General features: G+C 45.0%; 1 protein-coding gene across 1 annotated transcript in view; it reads right to left on the reverse strand.

The window, feature by feature from the left end:
• Window positions 1–8,949, reverse strand: part of IGF2R (insulin like growth factor 2 receptor) — a 58,431-nt gene extending 49,482 nt beyond the window's left edge. The window contains exons 1-2 of the mRNA XM_027888185.1: window positions 8,839–8,949; window positions 986–1,119 (exon numbers count right to left, since the gene is read on the reverse strand). Coding sequence (XP_027743986.1) covers window positions 986–1,119; window positions 8,839–8,942 — 238 coding nt within the window. The 5' untranslated portion in view covers window positions 8,943–8,949. The remainder of the gene's footprint in view (window positions 1–985; window positions 1,120–8,838) is intronic.
• Window positions 8,950–12,658: the final 3,709 nt, after the last annotated feature.

Consider the following 12,658-nt stretch of genomic DNA (forward strand, 5'->3'; position numbering starts at 1 on the left):
AAGAATTTCTTCCTAACATCTAACCTAAACCTCCCCTGGCAGAGCTTGAGCCCATGTCCCCTTGTCCTGTTGTCGGTTGCCTGGGAGAAGAGACCAACCCCCACCTGGCTATAACCTCCCTTCAGGTAGTTGAAGAGAGTGATGAGGTCACCTCTAAGCCTTCTCTTCTCCAGACTAAACAACCGCAGCTCCCTCAGCCTCTCCTCATAGGACTTGTGCTCAAGTATTCATGTATTATTGTTTCATTAGCCAAAACACAAAAGCAACTCTGAAAGTGACAAATATCCATGAAAAAAAGCACACAACGTTTAGAGCACAAGGTGCTTCTGAGTGATAAAATCATGTGCAAGCATGTGTACAGGAATATGCCAGCTTCTTATTTAGATCAGCATGCACAAGCTCACCACTCCTCAGAATACCAAGGACATCAGAGATCTACTGAAGCAGTCACCAGCTTTCACAAGTGTAACCGAAACCAGAGGATTGCATGTAATTGACTTCCTTTCTGTGTGTAACTCCTTAAGGATGACATCTCAGAAGCTTAGCAAACTCTCCATGTTTGCATTACAGAGAGCAACCTGACTCTGAACAAAATGTTGAAGTTACATCAGTTTAGGCTGTGGCACAGTTTAGAGCTATAATTCAAGTTCCATCCACTACTGTGCTCAGTACTGAGCTTCAAACAAAGCTGTGCACAGTGCATTTCCTGCCATGGATAGATGCACTTATTTCTACTTGAGATAGCCTTGCATAGTTTCACACTAGATTACAGTTGACCAGACCATATGTTTCACTGTCCCACACAGTGGTTATCTACAATCAGATCATGTTTTCCCAAATCCCAGTAAATCTGCAACAGAACAAAGTTCTATACCGTTCTGAGAAGCAAAGAAAAAAAATCTTTGCTGATACAGTTTGCAGTATTTAAGACCATCCGTTAACATGACTGTGAACTACTTAGAAGGAAAGACACTTGTATACTTACCTACAGACAGATAGGTCTTCTCTTTGATGTCATAGGCACAGACTGCACTTGCGCTTCCACACTCCTTAACACCAAAACAGAAGTTTATTTTGTAAACTACCTCTTTGTCTGTATCAATTGCTTTCCAAGTGTAACTGAAAAGAAAAAAAAAAGCTTGTCAGATGGTATTCATGTTGTCTTAACTGTCACCCTCTAGATACTGGTCCCTGAAATAACTAAGTTTAAAGCCAAGAAAGAGCACCACTAACTAGAGATTCATATTTGTGCTGTGTATTTGTAAATATCAGAAATAATTGCTATTGCGTAGGGACTGAGAACAAAACAGATTTAACCACTTGTGGAGCATACATCAGGTCCTTTTTTCCCTTTCTTGAACATCCAACCATGCATTCTTCCCTATCAAATCCCTATGAAAGCTACTCTGACTAGGTATATCACAGTGGTCATCATTTTTCCTTGACAGCCTGATAAATTTCTCAGACATCTTTGGCAGGCCCCACACTACTGCACTTTAGCAATACCCAATAACAGTGGCAGAAGTGCTAAGTCTAACTGGAATAGAGCAGCCAGTCTCATCCTGCCTGTCAGCAGTGGAGCCACCCAGCTTCAGGATCAAAATTGGGGTCAAGATTCTCACCAGCATTCAGACTGAAAGATGCTAATAGTGCTTATTAGGGCCTAGCTGTACCTTTATGCATTTTACATATTATATATATATCTATATATGTATCAGAAGGACAGTTTCTGAAGGGTAATGTCATAAGCTGGAAACCAAGCAGAGCTATCCACAAGAGATGCAGTGAAAGATCACACTACCTAGCTACAGCCATATCAGAAAGTCAGTGGTCTAGAAACTAGGAAAGGAACATGAAGCTCAGGTTAAATACAGCAGGGAATAAATCAGAGTATCAGTAGAAAAACATTAAATGAAGCATAGTTCAGAAGTAGAGCAAGGATTCCTTCCCCTCACAGCAGGCACTAGGACTGCAGTGAGATGTGGTCAGTCAGATGATGCAGTATCACTCAGTTTTGAGGCAGGCCCAGCTCAGCTAGCTCTTTAGACAGCCTGGCTTACTAGCAGAGTGCTCTGGCCAAGCTCTTTTAAAAAAGCTTGGCCAACACCTCAATAAATGCTTGCCATCAGCTTTGCTCAGCTACTCCTCTTCTGGCACTAGAAGCAGCCTGCATCCTCCGGACAGTATGGATTTTTGCAACACCACAGATTCTCCAGCTTCCCTTCTATCCCCAGTGGAAACTTCAGTAGGATTAATATAGACTCATCATATCAAAAAACTGAGGAGAGCACAGTGACTCATTAGGCATTCCTATTATTTACAACTCACATAGGGTTTTATGTACCCATCTAACCCACAGAAACATGTCTTAATCTAGAAATCTAAACTGTTGTGAAGTTTCACCCATAAGGTTTGTTTGTCTTAATCTCTAGCTCATAGGTGTTGCACCACTTGCCACTATCATATCCCAGATCCACCCCAGGAAGGGAAATCATTCTTGTTCCACTCTGAAGTCCAGTCCTTGAGTGAGAAAGGGAAAGTAACAGTTCAGCTACTTTATTCTAGGTTTTAAATCCTCTGAGAACTCCTCTCAAACCCAGTGCATCCCATATTTAATCAAAAAGTCAGAAGTAAGATATCACATAGTTTTCCATTTTAATTACTGACTACAGGGCCCCTGGCTTCCCTGTACTACAGCAGCCGTAATCATTTCAGTCTGCTAATGGCTGGAACAAGTTAGGGACAAATGCAAGAGAGTTCTCTCTGTGAACTGAAAAAACTAAGACAAAAATCTTCATATTCAAATATATTATATTTGAGCCTTTATATCCTAATACAAGGTTCAAAAATAACTTGCCAAGTACTGAGTCATACCCAAAACACCAGTGAAACTACATATTCAAGGACCATGTCTCAATCCTAGACAAATACTTGCCATTATTCTTTCCTCATAAGCAGGAAGATTTGACATTTTACAGTCGTACTGATTAGTTCTCTGAGCTAGTCTCTTGTGTTTCTGAAGAGAATAAAGGCAAAACTGATGCAAGATGAAGATGATAAAAATTAAGCTACAGAATAACCAAGTTCAGCAATGGGAAAAAGCTTGACAATACAAACATAAAAAGTTAGAACATGACTATCTTCAAGGGCTCTGAAAACAGAAAGACTAAACCTGGTCTTACATTCAGGAGAAAATGCAGTTCAATCCAAACCCAACTTCTTCACAGTGAAGGCCCAGAAAGTTACCATTTCACTGAAAATTTCTCAAGGGTTCTGGTACTCTTTGTTGACTGGTTTTGGCACATAACAAAAAGGTAACAGATAATACTACGGCAGTAAAAATTTTTGATCAGGCTGGAGTGTTCTTCAGTGTGTTGGTTTTCAAAGAGAATTTGCAAGTTAAAAAATTCTTGTTCCATTCACAAACAGATAAGTCCCTCACACAACAGAATTATCACTCAGAGATTAAGGGTTTGCCTTCCCAGTTCCATGTTATGAAACAGAGGAAATCAACATCTTCGAGTCAGTTCACCCACAGGCCAGAAGCAAAAGAGAAACAAGATGAGCAGCTTACAGACCAGAAGCAAAGCAGCCTCTGAAGCAGCCCTTCCCTCCACCCTTTCACAGGTGCCTGGACAGGGAAGGTTATTTCCACACAAAAGGAAATAAGAAATCCGATGTTTAATCACATTCCAAACCACAACTTCAGGGGCACATACAAATGAAAATCCAGCGCAGTTTCAGAGCAGCATTACTTTCAAGGAAGTTATAGGGACTTTTATTTTTCTAAAAAGGCATGGAAGGAGCAAGGTAGAATTTATTCATTGGATGTAACACACAGCAGCCTGGAGGTAGCATAAGCAGCTGTTCTCAGAGAGATGCAAAATAAACTTTCACAGTAAAAGCAAGAATTATTTCTCTCACAAGAAAAGGCTTCTGGCATTAAATGAGTACCTGGGAATAGTTTCAAGTTGCATGTGCTCTACTTTCCAATAAGATACAAGCTGACCTCTCCACTGCAATCCATAATGGAAACAATCTGTTGGCAATCACATTGCCCATCCTGGCCATGTGAGTCACATGGACTGGCTTCCTCCAGCTTGCTCACCCTCCTCCACCAGTGGTGATGCCTGATGTAATTACCTCCTCACCATGGCCAGACGAAGTGATCTTGTTTGAAGGGCTTAAGCTATCCTGCGTTCAATGCTGTTGAGCTAGTTTAGAGAGCTGTTATACCAACAGCTTTAAAAAGCAACAGCTGTGGTCACGGGGTGGGGTGCGATGCACCCTCTGATCCAGGGGGCTTAATACAGCTGCTACCTCACAGAATAAACTATTCAAGCAGCCATTTCTGGTGCAGCCCAAGATCTGCGCTCAAACATGGTGTCTGCCTTGATTAAAACTGTCAGTTACTTTTGCTGAAACCTCAGCATGACTCCTGTTTTCTGATAAACCCAACTGCGAACTATCCCACAGTTAAGAGGTCTGAAACACACACACCCACGTCAGTGCCCCCAGGGCAAGCTCTCCTCCTGTCTTCTCCCAGTGTTGCTGGCCCCAGCACTGGACACAAGCTGGGCCAAGGCACCGTCCTCTCTCAAAATTAACTCAGCAAAAACAACAGGTGTGTGTGAGTGGAGAAGGGCCTGAGCCTCGCCAGTTCCCTGTCTGGCTTACAGTAGTTTCTGGCCATGGACCAGCAGCCAGAGGTAGGGAAGGAGGCAGGGCTAGCCCAGGCCACTGCCAAAAACAGTTGTGCAAGCAAGATCCAAGCAAGTTACTGGGTACTGGGAATAACCTTGCCTGTGGGTCAGCCTTTCCAGCTAGTTACTGTTGTGTTTAAGACACTGAAGAAACAGCACGAAAAAGAAAATTAAAATACTTTTCAGCAAGCTGTAAAATCAAAAAGGAACTCTGCCTTCTTTTTTTTTTTTTTTTTTTTTTACACAAATCAAAGAAGCAGTATGGAATAAATAACATGAGAAAGGGAAAAGCAAGTCTAATTTACCTTGTGGTCAGCAGCTGAGGCACTGGAGTCAGACAAGGTGCAGCTGGCTATTGGCTGTCACAACATGTGTCCCCAAGCCAGAGAATCTGAGCACTAGTGAACCACTTCAAATGCAGTAGAGTATCAGAAAGACTATTGCCACCATTCTCGCAACTATGGTTCAAGCTTTTTGGTTCTCAAACTGTTACGTGAAGGATGACTGCTAGGAAGAACAGTACACCCTGCTCCAAACAGCTGTAAAGCATTGTTAGATAGAATCATGCGTTTCCTCTCTGGGGAATGCACTGAAATGGCTCGTTTTGCTGAGGGGGTGTTACACAGACAACCTGGCAGAGAGACAAGGCAACCTACAACCACAATTAGAAAGCAGATCCATACATGACTATCCATCCACACAATTTTGTGTACAGAAGCTCCTCAGCTACCATAACAGTGAAGAGATTCAACAGTATCTGAAGCTCTTTATGGGCAGTTCCAACCAGCACAATTTCCAGGATGGCCACTGCAAATTGGAAGCTTGCAGCTCACTCACCACAGAAATCACTACTAGATGTCACACAAATATGTATGGTAAAGAAATCTCTAGTCAAAGAAAGCTCTCCTTGCAAAAAAATGCAAGCTTGAATGGCACAAAGTACAGCCATTGCTATGCTTCAAGACATTTTTAATACATCCCATGCTTAGTTCTCTTCTAGCTTACCCATCACCTTTTCCAACTATCACACACACCCTTTGCCTTCAGACAAGTTTTCTAGCACATGCAACATGTGTAACAGCCTTAGAGCTACACCACAAGCTCTTCAGCTTTTTCCATCCAAAAGACATCCGGTCTTTCATGCTGCACACTAAACCACATCTACTGCATCATTTTACAGAACGCCTAAGAAAAGGGATAGCAATTTGAAGCACGCAAGAGCTATCATAGGCTCATGTGCTGAGAAATCACATTCACACCATTACAATGACAGCTTCCCGGGCATGTGAAGCAACCACGCACATAGGCATACAAGCCCAGTAATAACTTATTTATTACATCTCCCACTTCAATATGTCAAGGCACTTAATAGAGCTGAGCAAGTGCACCCAAAGGTCACCTCTCTGTAGTCAGCACATGCTTCTTCACCAATGCTAACCCTAGGGTTTCAAGCAGCACACATGAGCATAGTTGTGGTTTCATGAAAAAGGCTGAAGAGACAGTGTCTGGATGAACAGAACTGTGCATCATACAGTCAGATCTAGGAGTTGTTATTAAAAACCACAACATTAAATGTAAAATAGAATTAACTTCCAGACCCAAAACTGGAAGTCTGTGTGATAGCAATCCGCTGTTGTACAGCAGTTTGAGATTTCCTTCCATTCACAAGTCTAAAAATCACTTAAGTTATGCACCAACTCCTAGCCTTGCAAGGGGGCAAAAACATCACCTGTCATTAAATCACCTCTCATCCAGTGTAGATTTTCAGACAAAACAGCACAGAGAGGATGGAGTTTGTATTTGGTGCTCTACCATCACAACCAAAGCCATTTTCTACAATTTTTTTAGAAAGGACAGAAAGAAACTTCCAGTAACTCCCCCAATGTTACATGGAAGGTGAACCCAAACTGTCAAGCTTTCTATTGAAGTAGAGTTAATTTTCTGAACAGTTAAGTCCAACTCCAGAATTTTTCCTGCACTGTAACATGAAAGACAAAGAGAAGAAGAAAAACAGGGAAAGAAACCAAACTACCTAGAAACGTCTTATATCCAACCAGTTCCCTGTATTCTTTCCCAGGTGCTCATACTGCAGCAATCCCAGAGAAACCTCTGCACAGAAGACAAAATGCAAATTCCAACTGCAAGTCACATGACAGCACAGTCAGCTGTCGGAGCACACAAGAACAAAGGAGAAAGCAAAACAAAATCAGCCACCGAAGCCGTGACATTAGGCAAAGTTTCAGAGAATCAAAGGTTTTCTTCTTTCCCCAGACTGTCCAGGCATACTGCAGTAAGGCTATACAAAACAAACAGTGAAAACCACCAACTCAAGCTTAAGTAGCCTCATGCCACAGTTCTTGCGCAAAACAGTTCTGACACCTTTTCTCCTCCTTGCAAAGTAGCTTTCCTGCTCTTACTTACAAGAGAGCCAGTGCCTCTCCTAATCCCCAACAGTTTTCCTCCTTGTCCACCTTTTGACATTCACACACCAGACACAGAAGCTGTTGCAGTTTCACCAGGCCTATCTATCACAACACACAAAAGCCAGGACACTGTTTTCTTAGCAGTTGTAAAAAATAAAAACCTTGTCTTAAGCCAGTACAAAAATAGGTTGGCCAGGGACTTGAACTGCACACCCTCACCGTATCTTTCAGCTGAGACATGCAACAGTAGTGTGTTCATGTTACCTGCATAATCACTCACTCGGTATAGATTTTTAGCAACTGTACCCAAGCAGACAGTTAACCACAACCCCATGGGGACTTCCTACCTATCAGAGTAAGTCCTTCAAAGCAGTTTTTCCTGCCATGGCACAACAGAAAATGCATGGTTTTTGAGGTGGTCCGTCTTAAAAAGGAAAGCTGCTGATTGTGCTATTTATTTGCAAACTATTTTCACCTGCCAGCAACAAAATGAAACTAGCTTAAGTAACTTGCTTCCAAAAAAGAGACTGCATGTCTCCTCAAGGCACTCTCAAATATTCCTCTACTCACACACATGCAACAAAACCAAGACAGACACTGACAGGACTTAATATACTTCTCTAAGGAGGAACTGCTTGAGAACCAAATCATTTAGGGTGTTTTTTATTTTAAAAATGGCTTGTCAGGAGTTAAATTCCCTCTAGAAACTACAGAATAGTTTCTCACTTCTGTTCCAATTCTACAATTAGGCTGGTCATCTGACAAAACCGTATTTTGCCAGCCTCACAGGTTAATCTTGCAAGCAAACCTACTTTATTATTTAACAATATCATATCCCAAATTCCAACACAGGCAGGGAGCCTACCCTGTTCCTTCCAGCAATCCCACCTCTGCCCTCAGTGCTACGTTCACCGTGTTACATTGGTGCCTGCCCAGTGCCATTGATTGAGATAACATGTTCTTGTATGTGCCCTGCGTATTCTACCTGAATAATGAAGAAATTAGGACCAGAAAGATATTAGTGCCAGACTAAACTCGTGGCTGAAATTAGACTAGAAACATGCCAAAACACGAAGAATAGTGCCATTTCGACATAGCAGCTCTCAAAGCTTTCTTAACTCACCTGTAAGTAACTTAATGGCACGTGGTGATACCTTAGTATCAAGTGACTATCAGGTGACGTCCCTTCCAAACCACTTTGGGGTTTTTTCCACACTAGAACGGCCACAGTGGCACAAACCAGCAGTCCTGAACTACAGGCAACTTGCACAGAGCAAGTCTCCTCATCTTCTCACCTGCGTATTCCCCGTCTGCAGGGAGCGACGCGAGGAGGTCCCGGCGGGGAGCGGTCCCACGGCGCCGAACCCCCCCGCACCCCAGCCCACCGAAGGGCTCCTCCAGCCTCCCAACCCCGCTGGGCGCTCGCCACGGGCCAGCCCCGGCCCCCACCCAGGACACCCACTCGGGACACCTGCCCGGCGCTTCCCCCGCCGCTCCCCGGCCTCACCCTCCCTGGAAGGGGTCACCAAACCCTCCGCCCAGGCCGCCGGGGGGGCTGGGCCCGCCGTGCCGAGCCCGCCGTGCCGAGGGCAGGCTCTGCGCTCCCGCGGCGGGCACGGGCGGCGCGGGCACCGGGACACCCCCCCTCTCCCCGCATCCCCCAGGCTACAGCCCTTCTACCACCACCCCCTCCCGTCCCGCCGGCCGCCCACCTGCACAGCTGCCGGTAGGGGTCTCCGAGGGTGGCGGCGGCCGCCCGTGAGGGCGCGGGGAGCGCCAGCAGGGCGATGACGAGGAGCGGGGCCGCGGGCGCCATCGGGGCCGTGGGCGCCATGGCTGGCGGTGCCCCGGGACGGCAGGCGGCCGGCCGCGCGTCATGTGACCGCCGCGCGCGCCCGCCCCCTCACGTGACCGGCGCCATGTGCGGGCACTGCGCGCACGTGACGCGCCTCGCCCCCCCCCGCCCGCCATCGCGGGAGGACGGGCGGGCGGGCGAGCGGGCGGAGCCTCTTCGGGATCCCGGACCGGGATACCGTGTGTGTCTGTGCGTCCTTCTGTCTGTCCGTCCTTGGGGGCGCCGGAAGCCCCGGGGATGCGGCATCCCAGGCAATCAGCAGTAGGACAAGAGGGCACGGGCTTAAGCTGTGCCAGGGGAGGTTTAGGTTGGATATTAGAAAGAAGTTCTTTACAGAGAGAGTGATCAGGTATTGGAATGACCTGCCCAGAGAGGTGGTGGATTCACCGTCCCTGGAGGTTTTTAAGATGAGGCTGGATGTGGCACTGAGTGCCATGATCTAATAATCACAGTGGGGTTGGATCAAGGGTTGGACTTGATGATCTCAGAGGTCTCTTTCAACCCAGTTAATTCTATGATTCTGTGATTCTATGGTCCCTCCTCTGGAGCGCAGCCTGCCCGGCTGGGAGCTGCCCGGGGCAGAGTCGGGGGCGGTGCCGTGCCGAGCCCTGTCCGGCCTTGGGCGTGTGGGGTGTGCGGGGGCTCGTCCTGTGGGGGGGGCTGTGAGCGGCTTGGGGTGTCCCGGAGCGTCTCCAGCGGAGGGCAACAAAGATCATCTCCCCTACGAGGAAAGGCTCGGGATTCGTCTCGAGAAGAGACAACTGAGAGCGGAGCTCATCAGTGTCTAGAAGTGTCTGAAGGGAGTGTGCCAAGAGGATGGAGCCAGGCTCGTGTGGGTGGTGCCAAGCACTAGGACACGAGGCAACGGGCAGAAACTGATGCACGGGAAGTTCCACCTGAATATGAGGAAGATCTTTACTGCGTGGTGTGACTGAGCACGGGAACAGATTGCTCAGAGAGGTGGTGGAGTCTCCCTCACTGGAGATGCGAAAGAACTGTCTGCATGCAGGTGTATGCAGTGTCCTTAAGGATGACCCTTCTTGAGCAGGGAGGTTGGACCAGATGACCCACTGTGCTCCCTTACAACCTGACCCATTCTGTGTCTTGGTGATTGAGTGAGAGAAATCCTGTTTGGAAAACTTTAAATGGGGGTTTAAACAAGTCACTTGAAATGTGCTGTGAAATCTTGGGAGAGACCAGAAAACTAGGCCTCTTAGGAGTGCAGACTGAGGAAGGAAGGACAGCGATGTGGCTGTCCGGCTGCAAAAGTTACTAATGCAGTGGGGAAGCTGGTGTGGTGTAGAAATTACTCCATTTCAGGAGAGGAGGAGGGGTGGCTTGATCAAGGCAGCAGACTTGTCAGGAGGAAGTGGAACACGTGCAGTCCTACCTCCGCTGCCTCCTGCACTACCAAGAAAAGCTGTCTGGCCCAGATCATGTGTAATTATTTCCAGGATTTGGCAAATTTTAACTGGAGTGTTAAGATTCAAAATAGGTACTTAACAGTTAATTTTTACAGAAATTAAGAAGAGCACTGTTGAGAGTGAGAAGAGACATAAAGGTGGGGAGAGTGAAAGAAAAATAAAAATTACATTAGCTGAACAGACAGCCGTCTTACTTGTGTGAAGAAACTCTCTTCACTAATTATGAACACTTTCCAAAAGCCGTTTGTACAGAGAAATGCAAAAGGCCTACAGCTGAAATAGTTTTGTTTTTTCTTGCCCCATTCCCTGGCATGTGAGGGAATAAGACAGCACTGAAGATCTGCCTCTGTGGCAGTTTAGCCTAATTCCAGGCTGCTGTGATCTACTCCTTTTTCTCTCTTTTCTCTTAGATGTTGTACTTTCCTCATTTTCAGTAGCATTAGTTCTGCAGCAGGGCAGTCAGCTGGCTGAAAGCTAACATTTTATTCTGGTGGTTTTGTGTAAGTTTTCAGCTGTATCTGTTGCCTGATTGACATGGCTTACTTCGTATCAGCACAAGCACCACCAGCAGCTCAAGAAGAGGGAGAGGGAGGCGTGGCAAGTGCTGCAGGGGGAGGAGGCACTGAGCAGAATCATCTGTAGCTGCTGTGAAGTTTCACCCAACCAGAGCAGCCAGAAGTACAGCTCAGTCAAGCCAATTGCTGCCCACTGCCTGTCTGCTTGCACAAGATGTGCTGATACTTGTGTAAAGCCACTCAATTCAACTCATTAGTACAATAGAAAAAAAAAATTCCTTCTAAAAGCAACTGGGAATATTTTCTTTCTGGCTCAGCAGTTGTAGCAGTTTAGTGAAGTGATGAATCCTGGTAAAAGGGCAGGGGAGGAAGACCAACTACATTGGTTGGTCTGTTAAGCTGTAGTGGCAACTTAGCTTTTAGAGTTATCACAGCCAAACCTAATGGCATTGTCCTCAGCTGATGAAGAGAGGAAGAACTTCAGTATTTATACTGGAAAGAGAGTTATGGTGTGAAACAGTAATCAATCTGTCTTTGCTCATAACCCAAAAAAAAACCCAATTAATGAAAAAGACTGGGTAAATGCTATTATCCTCTGTAGTTTTCTACTACTATATGATGGATTATTGGGAATTCTTGCTCTTCTATTTTAACCTTCAGTGGATTCCTTAAAGCTCCAAATCTGATTGCTTAAGAATCCCCATTGTCTGCTTTTAAGACTCCAGCCTGTATAGTTTAAAGACAAGCTTGATGACACAAACTCAAAGGCTCAAAAGAAGACAAATCAGTTGACAAAAAGAATACAAAATCTGTTATTTCTGTTGTTATGTTTCTTAAACTTTGCTGCTCTGCTGGCAGTATCAGCATCACTCTAAACAGAGCAGTGCAAATATATAAGATTTACTGGAAATTCTGTTTCTGCTTACAAAGTTGAATTAAAAATGTATTGACCAGGCAATTCACTGCAGACAGCAAAGCAGGCAGACATACTGTGACTGCTGATAGTGACTAGCTACCTGGGTTTCTGCAAATAGAGCTTTATTCCTAAAATTATCTTTGTGTATATTTCAGCGAGTGTCTTCAGTGGAGTCAATGTGACTGCTTACCTTGCTAGCATTAAGAATACATATAAAGATTGCAGTGTCACGGCCTGGCAGTATAGAAACAGTTAATTTAAGTTATCTGATAAGAGTTAATTCAAAATTGTTTACTGACAAAAGGATGAAGATGTTTAGAGTTACATCCTTCATTCTTTGTACCACTTTGTGTGCTTAAGCCTCTATATTTCCACAAGACTCAGTGACTTCAGAGCAGTTTCTTTGCATACAGAGGAAAGTATGTGAACAGTTACTTAGCAAGAATGAAATAAATTGAAATATCTGGGGAAAAAATCCCCATTAGAAAGGAAAAAAAACCCCGCAACCGAAATTCTACTTTCATCTGCTGTGCTAACACATATGCATCAGCCTAACAATGAACCGAAGTTGCAACACAGCAAGGATAGCAACAAAGCTGCAGAAATACTGAAATCACATTATAAGGACAAATACCTTTAAAATAAAATTATAAAGTAAAAGTTTGCGGATTCCAATCCTGTGACTGTTTCCATTTACTGTATATTTTCTTAGCTTTTATAATCTGGAAGATGCAGTGGCTCTCTCAAGATTCATGGAATTTCTCCCTTGTTTCAAGCTAGCTGCATGCATAAAAATTGGCAGGAGGCAAAATGACTATTTCT

Source organism: Empidonax traillii, unplaced genomic scaffold (assembly GCF_003031625.1).
Source record: "Empidonax traillii isolate 1590-97213 ecotype Southwest subspecies unplaced genomic scaffold, ASM303162v1 scaffold235:size1242204, whole genome shotgun sequence".
NCBI lineage: Eukaryota > Metazoa > Chordata > Aves > Passeriformes > Tyrannidae > Empidonax > Empidonax traillii.